Raw genomic sequence first — 24,961 nt, forward strand, 5'->3', positions numbered from 1 at the left:
ACTGATGTGAACCGAGCACTCGATTCACTCGTCATATAGCGCATGTGCAAACTGGAGTCTTCGTCGAGCACTGGTGGTGAAGCTTATGAACTAGGAGGTAGATATTTGGGACTTGGTCATTTCAAAAGAAGCTCGCAGGCTGAAAAACTGTGAGCACCCCTGCCCTGGATGGACCAAACAGTTCGTGGTCTGGTCTGTAACGTATCAGAAAAGACGCAAACATCAATCACTGTTTTCCAAAGTCAAAGCCGATGTTTGTGAATATCTTGTTTTGCAAAAAAACACCAAGACAATCGGTCTGCTTTCATGGATGACTAAGGAAATGAACAAGTATTCACATTTGAGAGGTTGAAATCAGAGGCTATTTACATTTTTTAAATAAAAACAATCGAATACCAAAATAGTTGTTGATGAATTGGAAAAGAGCTTCATCTTTGATCAACCGTTGTAGCTCTGTTATGTTACCATATGTTACCATTCATGAAAAAAAAATCCTCTCCCGTACTGCCAGAGCAGCACAGCTTGTGGTCCACTTGCGTTTACACATACTGTCACCAGTAAAGTCAGGCCTTCAAAATACTGTAAAAGCACGCCAGTAAAATAAATTGTGCGGAAAATTTCTATTATTTTCAAATACAAATGTTGACAGGTATGATCCACAGTGATGCAGATGTGGCAATGTCCCGCTTTGCCGGGTCCTTTTGAAAGACACATAATACAGAATCTATTACCCTGTAATGCATCAATTTTGGCAGATCCCTGAGTGTAAAGAGGAATATGTCAAAGATACTAATGGTTAATGTCAACGTTCACAAGAGTACGAATGGTAAAGATTTGGAATGGCGGAACCAATGGTTCTGGGTTTCCGCTTTGCATTAACTGATTTTCTTCATCGCAGTTTTTATTCACGCCATCAAATATAACAGCATTGTTGTTGAACTTTTGCAAGTTATTTTGTCTCAACTGCAACATTTTGACTGAAGGAATGTCAAAATATGGTATTCTTTGATGATTCGTTCCTTTTTCACAGGAGCAGATGATTGAGCCACATCCATAACGCCCTACACGCCGCGCTGTGTAAAAGATGACGCCTTGATGACAGATTACAAACGTACAGTCACGCAATGAAAAACTAACATAGCAGAGAGCCTGATGTCAAGAAGAATAAAGATTTCCTATGTGAGTGAAGGCTCTGCGTCAACATTGCAGGTTACTGCTGCCTCTGTTGGCTGATGAGCGACATTTAAGATCGATGCGGCTGACAGTGGGGATGGGAGCGGCACGAAATGAGGCTGGCAGCAGCGTTCATTGTTCCAGTCACTGAGATGAGACGCTGATTGATGGGGATAATATTAGTTCCATCAACTCTTCTGTGTCTAAGTGTACATGGTAGATTATATGCAGCAGTATGAGGGAAGGATTATGACCTCTTGTGATGAACAGGTAACACCTGACCAGGGAGCATGACAACCTGTTTTGAGCAATACTTTCAGGGCATTGAATCGATCACAACTGGACCGCTCAGGTTGTCTTGTCTCAGTTCATGCTCAACAACGAGGTTGGACAGCTCTAGTCTGACTAGATAGGACAGCTCTGGTTTGAAGATCCAAAGTATTTATCCTCTTAAGGTAGAGGCATGCTCAGGCAAGAGCAGTTTCACTCTGTTGTGGTGCAAAACGACAGTCGTTATGATACAACGGCTGGCAGACGCCCCAATCTTTCCAGTCATCCCACTTGCCAAAGCGCTGCTCCAATGTCCTCGCTGATTGCTGTCACCTGCGGTACGTGTTGGTAAATGTTTATATCCCACGTTACCCAGAAGGCTGAGCGCTGTTGACCGGAACCAGAAGAGGGTACACTGTTGTCTGCGCTACGAGTGACTTCTCAGAGTCGTGCAGGTTTGTTTGATGAAAATGAAAATACGGAAAATTTACTGGAGAGTAAAAAGGTGGTCAGAAGAAAGACGGGTCTGCGTCGTAATGTCACGTAGCCTTTCACAGAATCAACTGCAAACATTTTGGACATCAGAAATATCAATAAATATGAACATGAATTATTAATTAAGAATATTAATTAAGACAACAAAGAAAAAATCTGTTAGTCTGACACACTGTAGCCACATGCGGCCATCTTTGCTTTACTGTCAAATAGAGCCCGGATGAGAGAGCTAAAGTAAAAAGTGTAACTCATGACCTGACCTTTGACCTTATGGCTGACTCAGCCATATTAGCTCATACCGTTCAAGTCTTCAGGACTGTCGAGACAGAAAAATCACTGCAAGTTTAAGGAAGGCTGGTCTGAAACTGGTTAAACAGCCAGACCTTGGTAAAGCACTTGGCTTTTGTGTAAGATAACCAAAACACCAAATCATGAAAAATATACATTTATTTCACTTCTTGAATCAATAAGTGAAAAGATATTTGTCAAGAACAAAATTGCACAACTTGATGTCCAAATATTTATGATTAGAAGCTGTTCCCAGGTATCACAGTGAGCTAAATGACAAACTGTGCACGACTGCAACACAACAGCAGTTATCAAAGAGTGTGGGACAATTATACAATCCGCCATCTGTGGGGCACATGCACACATCTATCCTTCCACACAAACACTACATTTTCACTTATCTTTTACTTAGTGAAGGAGATAGAAATAGTGTGGCATACGAAGCCCCCGAGGGGACAAGGAGAAAAGAAAATAGACGGGTTAAAAAACAAACCAAAAGCCGGATTTTTGCGGGAGCTTGCAAAACTTTTGCGAGGTAACGCAAAACTATGTGAAGCTGCAGGACACACTTGTGGTCACAGCTCGCCTCCACATAGTGAAAATTGGGTGGAAAGGCATCATTGAATGAATAAAGTGTAGCGGTATAAAGTGATACTGTAAGTATAAGAACAAGGTTTCAATTCTGTGATGGTTATTCGGCTCGTCTTTTGAAAGTAAAATGCTAACACCCAAGCTAGTGTTGTTGGAAACATCTCTTTGAGTACTAGTACTCGAAAGGAAATACATTGGTTAGCCTGCTGGTCCTATAAGTAAGCAATCATATTAAAAACTCAATGAATGTGCTCCTCTTAATATGAAGTTTCAACACAGACCTCTGCTCTGAACACGGAAGTAGCGGAAGTACAATGCTCTTAAGGTAAATAGTTCAGCGAGATCTCGCAAAAATCTGTCCTTTTTTTTACCCATAATTTTTTTTTTCTCCCTTTCCCCTCTGGGGCTCCGTAGTGGCAGGAATGACAGTGTTGTCAGGATCTAAAAAAACACCCTTTTTGCTGTGTGGTGACGTGTGTGTGTGTGTGTTAGGCTGGATCAGATGCATGACAGCAAGTTTTAGCTGCGAGTGCTGTAGAGGTCTTCGTCCTCTGGGTTGGACTGGCCAAAGTCCAAGAGTGCAGGATCTGCTGTATAGCCACAGCCCCCTGATGGGCAAGAGAAGTGCAGAAAGGAGGAAAAAATAATAAATGGTAACATTCCAGATCAAGAACGTTGATTTAATGTTGACAAACAAAATCGCTAAGACCAAGAGTAGGGCTGCTGTGGCAGGAATTCACTTATTAATAACTCAAAGAAAACCAAAAATGATCTCTGCTTCCACAAGTGTGAGTGACAAAAAAATCTCAAAACACAGATTTAACTACGTCAGGTGTGTTTTTGGCTAGGAGGGTAAAACTGTCAGTCACAAAACTTTCTGCATTTTTTTCTCCCCATGTGCGTGCATGTGAGATGTTTGTGAGGTGTCTGAATCATTAGGAGTAAATGTTGCACACACAAAAACCAGCGCCAGCACATTTTTGTCTTCTCTGGAATTTCGGGAAGACATAAAATGTTTGGAATGTTTGGAATAAACCCTCATTGGTGTACAGTCTAACAGGTCGAATGACCAAATGACACAGTACCTTTGTTGGGTTCTACTGTAGGCTGTTCAGCGGGCGTGTGTTCTGGTGTCAGCTCCTCTTTTGCAACAGAAGTCGGCACCTCTTTGGACTCAGCAACTGGCACTAGTGGTGACAATACCGACAGGTCAGCACCATGGTCGCCAATACGGTACTTTGGCTGGCTGTACATAAACCGAACTTCGTTATGAGAACGATGCCGTATAGAACAACAATGGATCATTCATCCATTCATGTTCTATACCGATTGTCCTCTTTAGGCAGTCTCCCACAGGACTGCAATCTATTTGTGGCGGTGAATTGCTTGGGGCGGGTGCAACATTAGGGGTGTCTCGATACAACTTTTTCACATCCGATACAATACCAATATCGCCGCAGTGAGTATCGGCTGACACCAAAATCAATCAAGTTTGGTATCAGCACGACTCATACATACATATGCCCTAGCTTAGCTCCCTAATTAGCCTAACATGCATGTTTTGGGGTTCTATTGTGTGTGCGTGAAATCACTATAAAAGTACCCTTCACTCACTAACCGTGCTACAAAAAAAGATCAGTTAGGATAATACATAATAAAAAATGTGAATGAATGTTTGGTGGTGGTCGGAGAGGCCGTAGGCATGAATTGGCAGCCACGTTTCCATCAGACTACCCAGGGCAGCTGTGGATACAGATGTAGGTTACCACCACCAGTGTGTGACTGAGGAGTGAATGAATAATGGGTTTACTTTCTTATGAAGCCTGTTGGGTGCCTTGAAAAGTGCTATAAAATCTAATCCATTATTATTATTATTACTATTATTACTACTACTTATTCCTAAAATCACAAGTATTAAAATGAATCATGTAGTCCGAGTATAGTTCTGTGATGGATTCCATATTTTGGAAGCTAGAGAAATTCTTGATGGCTCTGTTTTGGGGCAATCGTATGTTATCCAACCATGCAATAGCAGGAAGTGACTGGGAATAGAGCTTTGTTGGGACTTTAGCGGTGGAAGTTGTTACAATGATTCATGTAGCCAGGGGTAATTGCCTTATGTAGCTTAGTCAAAAATATAAGTGGTACCTGGTAGTTCCTCTGAGGTCTCAGAAGTAGGTATGGAAGCAGAAACCTCTGGTATGGCTTGAGCAGACTCTCCCGTTTCAGGGTCTGGACTGGACAGTGTGGGCTCGCTAGGCAGAGTCTCAGTGGGGATGGCGTCAGATGCAGGAATAAAGGCCTCTGATGCAATGGAGACAGCCTCAGACGCAGCAAGGGCGCCCTCTGGTGCTTCTTTGGAGAGCTGAGTCTCCTCGCTTTGAGCAGGGCCAACTGATTCCTTTGTCAGAGGAGCGGTCTCTGTCTTTTCTGACATCAGATACGGCACAAAATGAGGACACAAGTGGGGGTTGGGTGGGGAGTAGCACAGTAGTCACACGTGATTGATGTGAGATAAAGAAATAGAGACTGAGACGCGGGAAGACCGAGATCAATATCTGTTCTACCTGAGTCTGTCTCTGAGGGGACCTGCTCGGCAAAGATCTCCGCGAGTGTGACTGGCACCTCTTCTGCTGTGATAGCGATGATGAGTTTATCAGAGGCTGGAACAGACTCCACTGATCCTGCCTCAGCATCTGAGACTGGCTCTGAGGCATGACGAGGCTCGTCAACCACTGCAGCCTCTGGAGGTTGCACAGGAGGTGCCTGTGAAATATGCAAGCAAAATAAGGACATTTACAAATCTGTTCAAACAGCATACAATATATGTTGTATATGATATTATTGGTATTATTATCCATGTACATTTTTCTGGTTGAAAAATCATAGCCCCATTGCTCTTTTTAGTACCAAACCTTTCTCCCAATACTCAATTCTAACTCAAACACTGACCGAGTTAGCCAATTAACAGATGAACTGGTTAACCATTTTTTCTCGCTATTGTCTGACAAAGATATTTCATCAAATGGCCATACATTTAAGACCTCAAACTATTTATAAAAAGCAAAGATGTCAAAATATTGAAAGGGAAATTATGAAAATGGGTCACTGTTGCTTAAAGTGGTATTAACTTTACTTTAAACACACACAAAACATTATCCGTTTAAATGTTTAAAAAGGTATGAATAACCTGCGGCTGCGGAGCAAGAACGGGTTCTGGGGACTTGGAGGTGAGCAGTGAAGACACAGCAGCATGGCTCCACTGGCCCACAGCATACATCTTCTTGCCTGTCACCTTGGTAACAAGAGAACAAAACCAGAGTGGTTTGTTGCATGAATGTTTTGTGTTGTTGTCGATGGTTGCCAACAAGACATGCATGGAAAAACATGCTCACCTTAAAGACAGCCACTGCCTGGCTGGGGTAGCACACTGAGGCTCCAGCACTCATCAGACCCAATGGAATTGCAATCCTCTTCAAACGAGAGCCTAAAACACAGTTTGACTACATTAATTAATCTTCTAATTTTTTTTTAAAAAAGCAGTGGACTATTTCAACAGTAACTTAACCCCCCATTTGGTCCCGTGAATCCAGTTCTGGTCGGATTTCCACGACGAAGAACATAGTTCTCCTTAGTTGCTGGGTCATTTAAGCTTCTCAAAACAGTATGCATTCAAAAGAGTAACACATTTGCATCATAAAAATGCCACCTCAAAAAAAAAAATCAGACCTTCCAAATTGCTAAGCGTTATATTTGTCTCACTGCACACTTTTGCCTCTCTATTTGTGTGTATGTGATGAAGATGCTCGTATCTCCTTCCGCTGTGGAACAAACGTAAACGAGATGGCCGCGGCGCGATTCCAATCCTGAGTACTGCCACTTCCATATTACGTGTATCATCATTCACAGTAGCGATGCCATAGTTCACAGTCTGATAAGACTTCTGGCTGTCCTGTTCCCATGAGACAGCTCCACCAGTTTTACAGTAATTGACCCCAAGTCTCCATGGCAATGACACACTAATGTCATTGTCAGCCAGTGTATACTTAATGAATTGAGCTAATGTAAATTACATACTGAAGCTCCAAAGGAAAGCTAAAATTATTACATATTATTGCATTTGGTTTAGTTTAGCTTTTACTGCTCATGTGAGGTTGTCAAGCCAATCAACAATGTTAATATCAGAATGAAGTGACATTCAAAAAAGGGAAGGCTAAAGCTAAGGGAAATAGAGACAAGCAAAGTTGACTTGATGCTAGAGCTGCAACAATTAATCCATGAATTAATCGATTATCTAATTAATTGACAACCATCTTGGTATTTGACTAATCTTTTTTTAGGTAAATATCCTCTGATTTCTGCCTCAAAAAGGTGACTATTTTTTAAATTTCCTTAGTCATCCATGTAAACAGACCGATTGTGTTTCAGGTAAAACAAGATATCAACAAACATCAGCATTTTTGCCTCTCTGACCTAACCGATTACTCGATTGATCACAACGACAAGCTTCAGATTAAATCGACCAAGAAACTATTCATGAGATGCATCCCGACTTGATGCTATAAATGGCAAATAAGAAACATCATACAGCATACAAACAGTCTAACATTTCACTGACAAAATTCATAGCTTCGTTTTTAAGTGTCTGATTTGTGTTGTGATGCCTTTCTTTCCAGGTAAGCCCACATGATATCCTATTTCAGGCTTTCTAATTTATGTCCAAAACTCAAAATTAAAAAAAAATCAATCGCATGTGCACAACTGAGAGGCCATGTGTTCTGAACACATTTTCTTAAAGCTCAACACACACTTAAATTAGAACAGTTAACTATTACGCAGCTTCTGATAATCTTCTATTTGTACGCATGTTCAATCAGTTCACTGACTAGAAGAAAAGTGTATAACAGTTTAGTGACTTGGGATCAGGTTACCTTTGCGTGCCAAGAGCATGCCAAGCAGGCCAGCCATGGTGATGGTGCCAAACCTGGGCAGGAAACCCGGGGGAGGATCTTTCAAGTAGTAGTATACATCTGAGACACACAAGAGAACAGTCAGTGGGTTGAAAAATACTCCTTTGACTCTTGAATATCACAGCGTCTGTTTTCAGCAATAATTAAACACACAATGCTATACAGTACAGGCCAAAGGTTTGGACACACAACACAACTGATGGTCCCAACCCCATTAATAAGGCAAGAAATTCCACTCAGTAACCCTGACAAGGCACACCTGTGAAGTGAAAACTATTTCAGGTGACTACCTCATGAAGCTCACTGAGAGAACACCAAGGGTTTGCAGCGCTATCAAAAAAAAATAATTAGAAGACATCAAATTTATTTTTAATATATAAAGACATATTTAGAGTTATTTCACACTTATTTTGTTAAGTACATAATTCCACATGTTCATTCATAGTAAGTAGGGCTGCAGCTATCCAATATTTCAGTAATTGTTATTTCACTGAAAATGTTTTCAATTAATCGAGTAATCAAAAAAAAAAATGTCTTGGTTAAGGAGCAATTATAAATACTCAAGAGAAAATAAAACACTTCACTAAACAATGAACGACCAATTGGTTTAATTTCTTTAGATAATCAACCGTTTTATTTCTTCAATTCACATTGTGCATAGGAACAATTTGTGGGTCTGAATTATGGTGCTTTTTGTAGATGAATTTATCCATCCCTGACTGTAACTATTTACTGAAAAAGGAGAGAAATGATAATGACTTAACTAAGGCATTCCTAAGACTAAATGACATATTACATTATATTAATGGCTGCGCTTTTATAAATCCTAAACTTAGACAGGCTGACTAGAAACAAGAAACAAACATTCATTGTAAAATATTGAGTTTTGCGGTGTTAAAAGTAAAATGAGGACACATTACTCTCAACACACTTTCTTTATACCAGTGGTCACCAACCTTTTTGAGCTCAAGATCTCTGGTCTCGGCCGGGAACAATATATTTAAATATATATTGTATATATGTATTTAAATTCTACATATATCCATTTACTTTGTAGGAAGGTTTTTAAAGTCAATTTAAATGTGATAGATATTTAAAGCGTTCTCATTAAATATGCTATGTGTTATTATTGGTTGTTACATTTCAGCTTTTTCCTCATTGTGCCTTTTGCTCAATTTTTTTTTTTTTTTTACATTTTTGCTGTTTTTTTAAATTGTAATTTGTTTCTGCAGTGATGCAACGTCAAATGAGCCATGGTCGGCAGATGGCCCCTGGGCTGCATCTCGGGCACCACTACTTTTGCAGATCTTCGTCAGGGTCAGGCTAGCCGGCTCAATGAGCTGGTTGTTGTTATTGGCTTGTTGGCATGGGCGAGCGATGGTGGTTGAGGGGCTGCGTTACAACAGTCAGTCCTAACGAGCAGCGCTTTTTGGAGGTGCACATCTATGGAGTTATATGTGTGCCTTAATTTTGAGGTAGCAAAGGCTGATTTTGAGCCACATTAACGTGCAATAATTACTGCTGCGTGAGCAGGCACATTGCTGCGCTCTGTCACTCTCACGCTCTCTGAAATAACCCCTGTATGATGTCACGCTACCATCGTAATAAACTGCCACACATCGACATTAGTCCTAAGTAAGAGGAAGCTAGCCCTCCACATGGCTAATGTTATGTTAGTAAGGTACATTAACCTTAATCTAACTGATTTGCGCTACGGTAATGTTACCTTCCGCTCCATTCGGGAGGAGATGATGCAACATATGTGTTGTTGTGGTATGTAAGTGCCGTGTTACAAGGGATAAAGGTCATGGTGTTCAGCTTGCTGTTTAGCCACATTTTCAGTCTGTTTTTTTACATTTTGTTTCCTTCTCTTTCGTTGCCTTGGCGCATTCTCCCGCGCCTCCAACTATGTTTTTCCCATAACGCATTGGGTCTGTGCAAGGCATTCATTGGCGATTGCCGGGATGCTGCAATGATGTCAGTCTCCCTCTGGGCTCCTCTGGTAGACAGAGGCAGCACTGCAGCGCCACCCATTCATTTTCTAGGCCACAGGACTGCCAATAACATGCTTTCTTCAAACGCAATGCATTATGGGAAAACTTTAAAATAGCTGTTTTTTTCCATTTAAAACCTCCTACAATTTCAAATGGGTTGACCAGCTCGTTGTGAGTTTTTTCATAGCTTATGATTGTCTCCTGTCAAAGAGCTGCCTGGTGTTCAAGGGCTCGTGCGCCGCAATATGCCATTTTATGAGGTGGACATGTGCAACTTATACACCGGTTCGGCTTATATGCCAGAATTTACAGTATTTACACATAATTTTTTTTTGTAAATGTTTCAAGTGGCCAATGAAAACCTGATGTGTTAATATTTATGTAATATGCATCCGTACACATACATGGAAAAGGAGATTATGAAAGCTGTAGGTACAGCACCTAAAGCAACTCACCCTCTCCAGCGTGGTAAAGATTTACACTTCCTCTTTTCACAGAAACACAGGCCCCCTGTGGGGAGAATGGGACAGAACCATCAAGAAAACAACTTCCAAGAACGTGATGTGCACGCAAGCGAGTCAGGTTCTAGGCGGTTTTCCTCCACCTTCCGCTAGACCAAACTGTCAAATCTTATCACAGTGTGTGTGATGTCACTGCACGAATACCGTTTCCTGTGTGACTCTTGAGCTGTGCTGCCTGTAAAAGCGTTTGCAGAATACAGGATTGCGCTCTGCAACCGCAAGAACTAATCAGGGTTGAAAATGCAATTGAGCAGCTGCAAAGAGGTGTGATTAGTGGTAAAAAAATGTTTATGTGTTGTGGCTAATGTTTCGTTGATGGCACGATACATCCAGTGTATGTGTTAGTTTCTGTTTTAGCCCTTAGAGTAGATGAGTGCGTATAAGATAATCAAGCCGTAGGAGGTGTGAGTGTATGCATATTGCACATGGCAAAAGATGACAAAAGACCCAAGTACCTTCACAGCATGGACAAAGGGTAATAGGCCTTCCCTTGCTGTAGTTACGCCACTCTCAACGGGGCCTGGCTGATCATGAACAGACTGGAACTGTGCAGCAGATTTTCTAACTGGGGTGTAGATGTTCAGCTGAGGACAAAATGTGACATTATTAAGGTGTGAACTTCATATCCAGTGTACCTTGTCACTTTGCGGTTCAAATTTCACGGATTCACTCTGACGTTTTTTCAAAATAAATGTATAAAATATCACAGTTTCACGGTTAAATATGGGCTGTTATTAGCCCACAAACATACATATATAAACTAACTTTATGTGTTATTGACCTAAATTAAGCTATTCCATGAATAAAAATGGTTAAATGAACAAAAAGACAAATATAGGGTATTAAGTAGATGCATTGAAAGACATGTAGTATTCTACAATGGTCACTAAGTGGGGGTTTACTGTGTATATCTGAGCTGCTAGTGTGGGCTATAGCGGACAGTGACGTTCTGCATGCTGGGTTACAGTTATCCATCCATCCATCCATCCATCCATTTTCTATGCCGCTTGCCCTCACTAGGGTATATGCTGGAGCCTATCCCAGCTGATTTTTGGGCAAGAGGCACGGTGCACCCTGGACTGGTCTGCAGCCAATTGGAGGGTCCATACAGACAAACAACCATTCACACTCATACCTATGAGCAATTTAGAGTCTCCAATTAACATGGCTGTTTTTGGAATGTGGGAGCAAAACCCACGCACGCACCAAAACAGAGATTCCATTCTTCCAAAATCTCCTGACTGTGTGGCCAACATGCTAACTACTAACCACTTAGCCACTGCCTGTAAGACATAATGCCGTGTGTCTACAGTATTTCAAATAAAAAAGGCTGGCCAACTTACAGCCATCCTGACGTGGTGTCATTCAGCTGCCATTACATTACATCGATGAGACAATAGCCACCGCAGGAAGTACACTTTATAGAAAACAACAAGAAACTCTCCCAATGCTAACATGCGAGTCTATGTTATATTATGCAGTATTTATTTCAATTATGTCGTATTTTCTGTTACGTCAACCATATTGGGTAATGCAAGTGTAAAGATGACTATGGGGTGTTATTTCATGTTTAGAGGTCCCCAATAGTGTTAAAAACCATATTTAGAAGATCGTAAACAGGTTTTCTATGGAAAATATATCATTTATTAAGAGGGATTAGGGTACATGGCGAGGAGTTTCCTCCTCCAATATCGATGGGGGTACCTTCTCTCGAGTGATGAGATCATCAGTAGCCACTTCACTCACAGTGTACACTCTGATGGAGGCTATGCCCAGCACTGCCGGGACGGCCACCATCGCCACCTGGGAAGAAAATACACTCTTAAGTCAGACTGTTTAATAAAAGATTTTTCTCACATAAATACACTGTCCAAAAAGTCTCACACTAATCTTTTGCTGGACCGCCGTTATCTTTTGCTTCCACAAGCCTCTGCAATGTTACATTTATTTCTGTCCAGACGTCAGCATTCATTTTTCGCCAAGATCTTGTATTGATGGGAGAATCAACCCACTACGCAGATTCCCCAATGTCAATCCTGTGCTAGATTTGAGTAGTTTCAGCAATCTCCTTAGATGTTTTCTCATTCTTGATGCACGCCAATCATTTCACCCTTCTGCAAAAGATTAACATCTTTTCCACAACCAGAGGATTTCTTTTCCGAGATGGTTGTTTAACTTGTTGCCATCTGAAACATAATCACCCGTGCAGCAATTAACCAATGGGAGGCTGGCTTTTACCTACAGTATTTGGTTAGTTAAATCCAGGTGGTGTCCTTTTTTGGGCAGTATATTCCATTACAGAGGTATTTTGTGACCTGTGGCTGCTTGAAAGTAAAATCAATACTTGAAACAAACAATTACTTGTCTTTTTAACAAGAAATAATGCAACAATAAGGCAATAATAGCTTCCCAGAGACAACAGGTTAGCTGTTGATGTATGTTTCGATTTTATTGAATGTGGCGTTGAAGAAATGCAGTGGTCTTTTGTTGTGACCGAACGGAACGCTTGTGATGTGGTCGTTAATATTGTGTCGATCCCGTCCCACTTGTAGACTAAATAAAACTGCTTTCACATAGAAATCGCATACGTATGTTCCAAAAAGGTACACTAAAACTATTAGCAAAGTTTTACCGGGCCTTTAACGATAATGCATCCAGTGCAGTTTAACTGCAAGATTGATCCGATCGATAATCCGAAAATAATGTAACTGCTGTCAGCTAATTAAATAAACCACTGGACATTCTTAGCCTTGACTTAATTCTATCAGGAATAGCCACCAGATGTTTGTCATAGTGCATGAATACGCGGTTTAATTAAATCTGACAAGCAATGGCACCGGAATGTTAGACATCGATACACCGTATAGATATTCATTCGCAATATGCATTCATTAAACAGAAACTTTGCCGAAGACAATAACAGTCAAACATTCACCTTGGCCGCCATGCCAGCGCAGCTCCTTCTTCTTCTTCATCTGGGTCTGTGCTCTGTAGCCTCGCGTTCTCTAAACCACGGTTCGCTGCTGCCATCTAATGGTAAAAAATAGTACTGCAGTTTACATTTCATTTACAGAAAATATTACAGTATTCCTGTACTATGCACACACCACATATACAGGTTATAGTATATAGTATGAAACTTAAAAAAAATGATTTTTTAAATAATTAATAATTTCTATTGATAACCACAACATTTGATATATCTTGTAATTATTAATACTGTATGTGTGTTTATAGACAGTACAGGCCATACGTTTGGACACACACAACACGACTGATGTTCCCAACCCCATTAATAAAGCAAGAAATTCCACTAAGTAACCCTGACAAGGCACACCTGTGAAGTGAAAACCATTTCAGGTGACTACCTCATGAAGCTCTTTGAGAGAACACCAAGGGTTTGCAGTGCTATCAAAAAAATATAGACATAAAGTCTCTTCTCTAAAATATAAGACATATTTAGAGTTATTTCACACTTTCTTGTAGTACCTGAGTACATAATTCCATTTGTGTTCATTCATAGTTTTGAGAATCTGCAATGTAAATAGTCATGAAAATAAAGAAAACGTATTGAATAAGAAGGTGTGTCTAAACTTTTGGCCTGTACTGTGTGTGCCTGTGTGTGTATGTATCTATATATTGTATATATAAGTATATGTATATACAGTATATATACTGTATCTAACACCTATACTGTATATACATATATAACACATATATAACTACATTCACAGTGTACATTTGCATTTCATGGAGCTTTCATGCTTTTGTGAACGAGCAGCATTTTGTGTTCTGCAGTGATACTCATCTTTTCATCTGTTGATCTATCTTTTGCAAAGGCAGGTGTGTGCATCTCAAAACTGTGACTTCAAGAAGAGGCAGAAATTGACAAAACAGAGCTCATAGTGCAGAGGATTCAGTTTATTGGAGTCAAAGTTTAACAACATAAGTTTACAATCTGTATTTTTTGTAATATATATATTCATATATATGAAACCAAAAAAGGCTACTTTAGGAAGAATAAATGTACTTGTCTTTCTTTTTTGAATATCATCTTTAGTCAGTTTATTGTACAGAATAACAGTAAGCTAATATCGTCCTTGGAAAAAGAGCAATATGTTCCTTTTTTATGTTGCAGTGCAACTTACATCTTACACACCTGTGCAATGTACCATGAGGCATACACCCCTAAAAGGACACACAGTGGAATCTCCCGTTTAGGCCTGTTTCTGCAGGTCCACACACACAGACAGGAAGGAGTGATAACAGTCTGTGACTACAAATCAGAACTTGCTTTCCGTTAACTGAAACAAATTGCTGTCAATTCAGCAGAGGAGCTGAACGGTCTGCAGACCGAGACTGTATTCCCAGCTGTGTGTGTTGGAACTCCAGTAAAGTCATTCCATCGTTGCCAAAGCGAGGGTTGGGAGGCACAGGGAAAGTGCTTGCATCGCTTAGTTTCTTTGTGGTACTTTCAAATAAACAGTTGAAAAACAGAACTTTATCTGGGTTGTGTTTGATATTACACAAGTGTGTAATATGATGAGGAAAAAAAAAGAACAGTAGAATGTGAAGAATACGTACAGGATGCTGGATGCAGCAGGTGCTACACATGTCTGTCAGAGTCTTTGAAACCGGGATACGCCCTTGAGTCCTTGGCCGACGTTGCACAAAACTGGCTTTAACTACCTGGTATCAACCATATACAGTATGCAGTAAGTAACTTAGGGTCGCTCTGTTGGTGGAAAGAAAATTGTAAAAAAAAGTGTCCTTCATTGCATTAAATACTGATAAAGAGAATGCCTACCCCACCTTCAGTTGTGCGACTTTGCATGTCTTAAAGGAAAGAATTCCCTTAAATGTCTGAACGTTAAAATGAAAAAGTAATTCTTCAGTGGTGCTTCTGCGTGTATCATGCACTACAAGTCAATCAATCCTGCACTCATGAAAATAAATAAAAAAGACCCACAATATTTTTACCCTGTCCAATCAAATCAGTCCCAGGCCTGTTCTCATGCAACGCATCACCGGGAGAAAGTCTACAGGTCAGTCTTAATACATACCACTAAAAAAACTGTCACTCAGGTAGATGACAGGGTTTGTTCCAAGTTTGTCAGCGATAGAGTGAAGAGGGCGACACTGCAAAACCTTGGCATAGAATACATCCTACTTTACATCATATCTATGACACAAAACGTAAATAGATTTATATATTTATCTATGTTTAAATATATTTGTCGACTGTACACAAATCTTTAGAAAATGAGACAAATGCTTGTACCTGATCATTTGAACAGCGATGGTAAAGAGGCCGATGTGACGTAGACCCTGTGATGGTGGCGATGAGATGAAGATATATAGAAAGTGCATTCTTTGCAGTGACTGACTCTGAAAACAACTCTTGCATTCCGTGTTTGAGAATAAAAAATAAAATGCAATTTGCACCCGCTCCAAAACATACAGTACTCACTGTCTTCCTCCGCTACCTCAACAACGCATATCACAGTGGTAGTGGAATGAAAACATTTACATCAGTATACACATATACACAATCTTACAAAGAGAAGATGAAGATGGTGGAGAGAAAATAAAGGTTTGCACTCGATCAGAAGAGCCTTGTTGTATAGACAAACTTTTTCACAGTTTGACATGGTGTGTATCTAGAAAAATGGTTCTCAATGCTTGTAGCGGTGGTTTTCATTGGTAAAGTGATTAACCAGCATTGATGGCTACCTTTCACAGTCATATAATATAATAAAGTCACCGAGCTGACTTTCCCCACACTCTCCTGTCAGATCAGCTTGGGATAACAGTGAGGTCCCTGTAAATCAGCGTGATATGCAGTGAGGAAACTGAAGAGAAAGAGAGAAGGGGGAGGATTGGTGGCTCTGGGTGCAAAGTTCATCAGTACAAAAGTACAGTGCTGTGGTGAAAAGGATTCTCCTCTGTATTGCTGCTACATAGCTGCCCCTTCCCCCTAAAATCAACCAGAATAATAGCAAAAACAAGAGTATACAAAGGACATGAAACATGTCGAAATGTCTCCTTTTCCTCCCATTTCCTTCTTGACAGGCGTGTGGACTTTATGCTGAGCTCCACAGACAAAAGAAGATTAATGGTTTCTGTTCAGGCATGCAACAGGCACCCTGAGGGGTCCTCAGAGTTATCAAAAGATCATACACGCATATCTCAGACTGTTCCCTCTATATTTACACATGTTACAGTGTGTGTGTGTGTGTGTGTGTGTGTCTCACACATGGGTCTCAATAAAGGAGTGTGTGTGGGTCATGACGGGAGCGCCTAGCGGGGAGAGGTCGTCCTGGCCGTTGGTGCCAGGGCTGAGCTGGCAGATGTCTGAGTAGAGCTCACTGTGCCACTGCTTCCACTCTCTGAAGGTCTGGGAACACAGGCCTGGGTCCTCCAGCAGGGCGCAGATGACCGCCAGCTCGGACTCTTTGGCCTGGAGGAGACATTACACTGTTGACAGTTGGGTGGGAAAGTAGTTGATGTATTATAGATGTGTTTAGTTCTCAGAATTATACAAACACCTAAATTAAAGTGTGGATCTGCATTTTTTGCACTTTTCACACCATTGGAAAATAAATTATCAGCAAATAACGCATAATGTAAACCTTTGACTCAACATGACAGTTTTAATGTGCCAAAAGTTGGGTACTCGACTAATTCTTCTGGAAAAATACACCCCGAATGCTACTCAAAGCTCATAAGATTCAAAACACAAGTGTTTATATACCATTTGCCTTCAAATTCCTCTCTTCTAGCTACCTTCAAAGTGCTGCGGAGAGCTCGGACCCGGTGCAGTCTGTCGTTCAGAAGCGGATCCCGGACTCTCTGAGTAAAACCTCGTCGAAGCTCCTGCCTGCTGCAGGGTCTTGGGTCTCCTAGCGCAGTAACGTTGGCTTGCTCAAGGGCCCGATAAAGCTGCTCAAGCCCATCCAGCGGCTCAGGTTCACGTCCGTCTGACACTCGCCGCTCTCTTCCCTCCGAGACCCTCCGCTCTCTGCTCTCAACTCTCAACTCCCGCAAGTCTGATGAAGGCGAGATGAAGCAGAAAATAGATATTTCTGTCAACACTTGTATTGTTTCTTTATTTGGGATGTTTACTTGTTGTGATTGTGCTTGGTTTCCTAGGCAAACAAAGATCATTGAAGCATGTGCAAAGTCTTGTCCAACAATACCCTACGTTGGCGTATACAGTGGAGCCCTGCACATTCGCGATTCAGCATTCACAACCCCATTAAGTCTAGAATTTTTGGTAAAAAAATATATTTTTTAATTTGTGTCACTGACAAAATAGGCAATTTTTTTGCCATACCCGCCAACCCTCCTATTTTTATTGGGAAACTACAATATTTGCCCTCCTTTCCCAGCATCCTCCTGTTTCAATGGTTTCCTGTATTTTCCCATTAGCAAGAGAATAATAAACTCAAATTTTAAATTTTTAAACTGTTCGCAACAAAAAACTTGAATTAGTCGATAAAATCAATAGGTCTCGGCCATGGGTCGGCAACCTTTAGCATCAAAAGAGCCACTTCGGCCCGTTTCCACCAAATTAAAGCCCACTTAAAAATCTATTTGACCACTAAATTGAAGGTAATGCTACACATTTTATGCTTTTTCTTTATGCTTCACTGATTTTCATCAAAGCACATTGTTTAGCGGTCCTTGAAGGGTTATAGTGCTGAATCAAATGTAATAATTACAACAGTCACTTTTAATGCAAATGTTGATCCAAAATCAAAGGAGAACATCAATGATCAAGCTAGCAGGAGGATTTGGAAGTGTGTGGGGCGTACATACAGTATATGTACATATATAAGTTGCACCGGACTATAAGCCGCACATGTCAACGTCATAAAATGGCATATTGTGGTGCGCATGAGTCCGTGAGGACCACGCAGGAGCCAATAATGAGCTATGAAAAAACTCATGACGACCTTGTCAACCGATTGGAAATTGCAGGAGGTCATTACTCAATGTAACACTCAAGGTGTCATCTTACAAAGAACACTAAATTCATCACACAGCAACTGCCTCTGTCTTCCAGAGGAAGCCAGAGGAACCCAGGGCCCAGAGGGAGACCGACTTCATTGCAGCGCCCCTGCAGGCATCAATTAATGCTTTGCTCAGACGCAATGCATCATGGGACAATTTTTAAAAAGTTGTTTTTTTCCATTTGAAACTCATATTGGTACATGTTTGTGTATTTGTTAGTTATACCTTTTGAGTGTTAAGTTGCTGTGCGATGAGTTTAGTGTTCTTTGTAAGATGACACCGTGAGTCAGACCGTCATATTGAGAAATGACCTTCTGCGATTTCAAGTAGGTTGACAAGCTTGTGATGAGTGCACTGATAGCTTGTGATTGGCTCCTGCCAAAGAAAGACTTACCATTTCTTCACCGACTCGTGCGCGGCACAGCATTTAAACAATTAGTAGTAGTTCTGAAGTAAAGGAGGTGTCACAAGATTAGAATTTAGCCACAAATGAGCCGCACTGCTGTATAAGCCGCAGGGTTCAAAGTTTAAGAAAAAAGTAGTGGCTTATACACTTGAAATTAAGGTAAATGTTTTAAGTTGATTTGAAAGCCCCACATGTGCAAGATCATCCAAAACAGGTGTATTTTATAGATTTACACAGGTTGTATTCTCAAATCTAAATTATAATTCGATCTACCTAGCTATAATTACTGTACATGTGCTACCTTACCTTCGTCACCCTCGAGTATATCTGCAGCTTGCCTCTCTGCCTCCTCATCTTCACTTCTCTCCTCCATGTGAGCTGAAGAGTGGAGCAACTTTCCCCCAAAGGGGTCCCTATTCCTGGGCAAACTCTGGCTACGCTGCTTGTGAGAGCGTCGGTGTGTGTAGCTGTGTGTGTGGGGCCCACGTTCAAGAGGAAAGGGTCCATCCCGGTCCCTATCCCTCTCTGCAGCATGGTGTCGTCGTACTGGAAGTGTGGCTTGCCTGCGTCTTTCTGGGGACATGCCCTGTCTGCCCAGTCCTCCATAAAGCCCCATCTCACCAGCCATGCCCCCCATTACGCCACCATAATCGCTTTCTCCTGGTGCTGTCTGGAGGAAGTGCAGCCCTGCGCTGGTTAGCGGGGTCTCAATAAGGTCCTGCCAGGAGCGGCGCTCACGGTGGGAAGAGCGGCAACCTGAGGAATGGGTACTGGTGCTGCCTGTTCCAGTGCCCATGCCCAGTCCTTCTCCACGTTGGTCCTCAGCAGAAGAGTGGGAGTGCGTGGACTCACTGGAGAAATGCCGGCCATGCTTTGGCTCTGGGAAGGGGCTAGAAGAATTCACCTGGAGAGGAAGAGGGGAGGTGGAAGAGACCATCTGTGGAGGGATGGGGGAGGTGGAGGCACTCATTGGTAGAGGAAGTGGGGACGGAGTGGAGCGCATGAGACTCATGGAGCTGACCGAACGGGGCAACTGGTCATACGTGTGGAGGAGGTTAGACTTTGTGGGTTAAGTAGGGTGGGTGGGAAAGGTGGTTGACAATGTGAGTATAAAACAAGACGGGCACAAAGATGGGGGGTGGAAGGGGGGAACATACATCAGAACAGAAAAAAGCAGAGTGTAAAGAGACTAAAAGATGAGAGCAAAAAAGCAATGAGATGTCAGATGAATAACTCCAAAAATGGCTGACATGGCTGTTGAACATGATAACAATGCAACTTCATGTACATGTCCAAACATCCTTTGAAGACACTTACACACTAAGTACTACAGTCTACAGTCTGGGTATGTATCTGGATGTGGGCTTGCTACATGTATTGTGTGACATCATGCCCAAAAAGAAGAATGAAACGCTGTGTGAAAAGGTAGCAATGCAAGAAGACATCCAGCATTTGTTGTTTGTTCTTCTTGGCATGTGGCTATTAATCATAAGACATCATAAGCCCCTGTGGGTACCCTACCACCTTAGTTGGTACCCCAGTAGAAAGATGCCAAAAAGCGGTGTATGGTTTGTATCAGTTGTTTTGCTAACATCTTTATCCTTTTGACAATAAAATGAAAATGTGTACTGTGCTGCTTGGTGAAAACCTGTCCTGCAGAATTCTACTGTTTCAGAATCGATTGTGGTCTATAGCAATGATTCTCAACTAGTGGGTCAGGACCCAAAAGCGGGTTGCAGATCGAGTCTGGGTTGGTTGCAGACAATGAGTCAATAATTACATTAAAATATGTAATATACAACCAATGTCTGACTTGTTAGCGTTATTTAAAAGTAAAATTTTGCAAATTTGAAAATTTCTAGTCCAAATTATAATTCCCCTCCCCCAAAATAGCATTTTTTTCTGCAGCAAATACATCTCATTTATCATAAGTTGGTAATAATTTATAAATATGTGATAATGCAGGTAAAATGTACAGAATACATGTACCACTGTTAAAAAGTCCACAATTTTTACATGTTTATGTCTTGCTTTGTTTTACTTGCTATGTCGTATGCTTCACTGATTCAAGCGTCGAGATTCCGCACTTTGTTCGGCAATCCTTGAACGCACCATAGCTGTATGCTGTGTGCCGTGACTTGCTACAACGCGACTCCGATTCCATCTGTTAATCTGTCATCTTACATTACCATTCATGAGTGGTGAGTACCTATGTTATACTTTAAATGTGTTAAATAAGTGTGTGAGGCATATCTAGGGTTTAAGCCCGGATTGTGCTGCGAGTGAACAACGGCAATTGAAGAGAGAAGGGGAGGGTTCTGGAGCTGAATGTAATAATTACAGCAGTCATTTTTTTGCAAATATTGATCTGAGATAGAAGGAGAATGTCAGTGTGAAGTTGGTGGGGAGGGAGGTTTTGCGGTTGGGCGGCACGAGCCGTGTGTAAAAAAATTGCCATTTTTATGCGTGCTTAATTACTTGCAGTTTTTTGCCATGCTCTGGTGGTCCTGGAAAGTAACCCCACTGAAAAGTGGAGATTTACTTTATATTCATAGCACAGTTATAAGTGAAATATTCGATTTTGTGTTCTTCTTTTGTGCAATTTTTATATTTAATTATAATTTATTTATATGTATGCATGCAGTTGTCACGTTCCTCCTCATTTTCTTCATAAAATACCCCGATAAATTCCTCTATAATGCACTTGCACATGTGATCATGTGTATTTATGTTTATTTAAAACACACACACACATTTGCTGGTTCGACTTAAATTCATCATTGAGAACCCTTAGTCTGTAGTATTTGGTGCCATCTATTGGTCAGACCGTGAACAGGTCTTGGCAGCACAGATGTGTTGGGTTTAGCTGCTTACCGAACCAGATAATTTCATTTTTTATTGATGTTGAGAGCGCTTAAAACCGTGGGTCTCTTGAATAAAATATTCAATCAGAATGGAACACGGCAAATAAGTTGTGGAGTTGGTACTCACTGATGGTGTGCGGTGGTAAGTATCGCAGAGGGAGGACGGCGCCTCCTGTTTGAGTGTCATGGAGCCATCAACCTCATCCTGATCACTCTCGCTCCAGTAGTCTGAAATGGAGAGAAGTTGACATGAGCGCTGTAATTGTAAAGGTTTGCGTGAGAAAAGCGAGCGCGTCACATTTGAGACACCTGATCTCACCTTCATCTGGGCGTGGCACTTTGTCATCAGGTGTGTAGCCAATAGCGGCCAATCCAAGCCTGTTCATCCACCTATAAAACGATGAAATCAACACAAAAGGCAAAGGAGGGGGAAATGTTGGGTTATACTGGGTAATTGGTGGGTGATGAATAAAAAACATTCCCTCTAAATAATTAAAGTCATGTCTCTTCACGGTTTTCTAACTGACTTCATCCCCCTGATGAGGAGACAGAAGTAGAGAGTAAATTAGAAGAATAGATGCAGAAAGAGATGATCGTCTCCTGTTTCCGTCTTTGAACTGAGTCTCAGGTGACTTTAATTTTTTATATACATTCATACTTCCTGTCTTCATCCAGATCCCCTGTCTGTCTCTGTTTTGTCTGTCTGTCTGCATCGCAGATTCAAGCTTGTCCTGTGTCCCTGCAGACTGAATAATCAGGCTGCAACTAAAAATAGAAGCCTGGTTTGAATACCAGACATAAGAAACTCATAATCATCTTTTAGAGTAATGTCAACAAATGCTGTAAACAAAAGCAGTAAAAATACATGCACAGTGGATCCCCGCAAAGCATTCATAGCCCCGCAAATTCACAGATTTTTAGTAAAAAAAACTATTTTTTCCACGTAAAACACATCTCATTCACCCCGAGTTGGTAACAATTTATAAGCATAAGATAATCGAGGTAAAATGTACTGCATACATGTACCACTGACCACAATTTTTACATGTTTATGTCTTTATGCTTCGCTGATAACGTTTTTTTCATCAAACGTTGAGATTTCGCACTGGCTGCTTTAGAGTGAGGTGGAAGCGGCCCCACAACATACGTAATCACGGTTGTTGCGCTACCCCGTGACTCCGATTAATATGTTCTATCAATCGTCATTATCATTGTGTGAGTGGTGAGTACCTGTATGCATTTTATGCTATAAATGTGTTTAATGTGAGGCGCCTGAATTGTGCATTTAGCTTGTTAGCTTCCATTGCTTGTGAACAATGGCGATTGAAAAGAGAAGGGGTGAGTTTTGGAGCTGAAGCTAATCTAATAATTACAACAGTCACTTATACTGTAAATGTTGATTCACATCAAACGTCGAGCTAGCAGAAGGGTCGGTCTACGTGCAAAAAATGCAAGGAGAGCCAACGCAACAGCGAGCGTGTGTGTGTGACGTGCTGATTTTTGATCCGCAAGAGTTCTTTGTCATGTCAAACAAAATCTACGGTTGCTGACATTTTTTTCAGGTTGCAAAACAAGCTTACGCACTTCGTACATCTTTGTGAGTCATCCGTACGGCTAACAAGTGTCTTTCGTATGTTGTGCTGGTATCAGGTTTGGGCAAAATTTACATTTTTTCGTACGTTACACTTGTGGAATCCATGTGTGTGTTGTGCGGCACACATACAACCCACATAAGTAATTAGTGTGGCCACCACACGTTCAGATATTTTGTACGTCTTCCATCCATCTCGAGTAAGTCGGTTGTGCGTTGCGTTGATGTGTGGATCGATACTGAAATATTGATACTACCAATACCAGTTCCTCAAGCTCTAAAGTCGATTCTCAAATGAAAATATTGATATTTTTGATACTTCAGATATATGATTTTGTCCATTGTTTTTTTTCTGTTGTTGTATATTAGCTTGGCTATGTGGTAAATCACCCCACTACCTCAATACACTTCAGGGTTTACTGCAGGGTTTACTTCTTTATGCTATGATTTGAAATACCGTACACTACTTTTTAAAATTTACCAGACACTTTAGGCGTATTTGCACAAAGTACTGGTATCGGATCGGCATCGGTGATACCAGCCTGAATTTTACCCAATATCGGATCGGGGAGGAGAAAAAAGGCGGCAGAGAGGGTGGAGGAGAGAGAAAGGGTGCACGGTGATCTTACTCCTTCATCATCACCACAACTACGTTCTCCACGAACACACAAAAAAGAAACGCAATGATTTCAGGAACGCTACAAATCGCACGGCCAAAAAAAACGCCGGTTGTGACTTAGGCTTAACTTACCTTTGACCTCACGTTCCTGTGTTGTTCTGTTTTTGGAATCATTTTCATGCCAATTTTTTTACGTTTTTGAAAGTTCTTCCTTTGGAATTTGTGTTTTTGGTTGTAGATAGTATTTTGTCATATAACAATTTTCTATCCATATCGAGGAGACATATTTGAAATGTATTGAAATTATAAGGCATCTCTGCGTAAACTTGGAGCATCACTTCAGTATCTATTGCCGGACCAAGTCTCCTGGTTTTCGGTAATCAAAATGTGGCCACCCTCGATTTGGGATTACTATTACTACTGATGCAGATTTGTATCCTTATCTGGAGCTATTGCAGTGGGCCAAAACTTGAAAGGTGGTGTACAGTTGGAGTATAAACACTAAAACAGATGTCAATGCGCCACTAAGCAGCTTTTTATTTTGTAGCAGTTTGTGTAAACTGTGCAGGAAAACTGCGTCATCACATTAAGACCCTCCTAACAGACACGATGAACATATACCTGTACTCTCTGCTGTGAATAAAATCATTCAAAATACCTAAAAAAAGAACTAAAACCAGGTTTTTGCGGGCATCACAAAAGTATCACTAACATGAGCACCACCAGCTGCAGTATGTACATCTAATGGCGTTCATGACTCTTCCTCAATTATCTTCCAGTCATCGTTGAGAGGTGTGGAGAATGACATCTGATCGCACTCCTGCAGATGTAACTCACACACAAGTGCACATGTGACTCACACACTCAAGCAGGTCTACGTTTAAGAACGCAGCAGGGGTTGATGCCTTATTAACTCTGTGCTGGTGGGCAACCTTCTTGTCTAAACTTGGTCGGCAGAGCTACAATATTTATGAAACAACACGTGACGTCCCCAGCAGCTGCCTATTGTCCACATCAAAATCCAAAAACACACACACTCACCTATTCATTTCCTCAAGACAATCTGTGGCGAAGAAGAAGCTCTTGATTTTGGGATGACAGGCTTTGAAGGCACTGCAGTCAGCCAGAGAGACAAAGGCTGATTAGTGCTTCAGTGTGTGCAC

General features: G+C 41.2%; 2 protein-coding genes across 6 annotated transcripts in view; both read right to left on the bottom strand.

Moving 5' to 3' along the window:
* Positions 1-2,367: 2,367 nt before the first annotated feature.
* On the bottom strand, positions 2,368-13,307 carry apool (apolipoprotein O-like). Its single transcript, XM_054792037.1, has 11 exons — positions 13,238-13,307; positions 12,007-12,105; positions 10,758-10,886; positions 10,237-10,291; positions 7,749-7,847; positions 6,213-6,304; positions 6,008-6,112; positions 5,385-5,583; positions 4,966-5,247; positions 3,903-4,004; positions 2,368-3,425 (listed from the first exon to the last, which is right to left on the bottom strand). Exons 1-11 carry the CDS (start codon positions 13,247-13,249, stop codon positions 3,337-3,339), a joined length of 1,263 nt encoding a protein of 420 aa, XP_054648012.1. The 5' UTR covers positions 13,250-13,307; the 3' UTR covers positions 2,368-3,336.
* Positions 13,308-14,209: 902 nt separating this feature from the next.
* Positions 14,210-24,961, bottom strand: part of si:ch211-26b3.4 (connector enhancer of kinase suppressor of ras 2) — a 76,213-nt gene continuing 65,461 nt past the window's right edge. For 2 of the 5 annotated variants that reach the window (XM_054791715.1, XM_054791717.1), the window contains 6 exons: positions 24,840-24,911; positions 21,908-21,978; positions 21,716-21,816; positions 19,031-19,784; positions 17,089-17,351; positions 14,210-16,762 (listed from right to left, as the gene is read on the bottom strand). In XM_054791715.1, coding sequence (XP_054647690.1) covers positions 16,553-16,762; positions 17,089-17,351; positions 19,031-19,784; positions 21,716-21,816; positions 21,908-21,978; positions 24,840-24,911 — 1,471 coding nt within the window. In that variant the 3' untranslated portion in view covers positions 14,210-16,552. Of the gene's footprint in view, positions 16,780-17,088; positions 17,352-19,030; positions 19,785-21,715; positions 21,817-21,907; positions 21,979-24,839; positions 24,912-24,961 lie in introns of all 5 variants that reach the window. The other 3 variants (XM_054791718.1, XM_054791716.1, XM_054791719.1) reach the window with 3 other exon arrangements.

Source organism: Dunckerocampus dactyliophorus, chromosome 11 (assembly GCF_027744805.1).
Source record: "Dunckerocampus dactyliophorus isolate RoL2022-P2 chromosome 11, RoL_Ddac_1.1, whole genome shotgun sequence".
NCBI lineage: Eukaryota > Metazoa > Chordata > Actinopteri > Syngnathiformes > Syngnathidae > Dunckerocampus > Dunckerocampus dactyliophorus.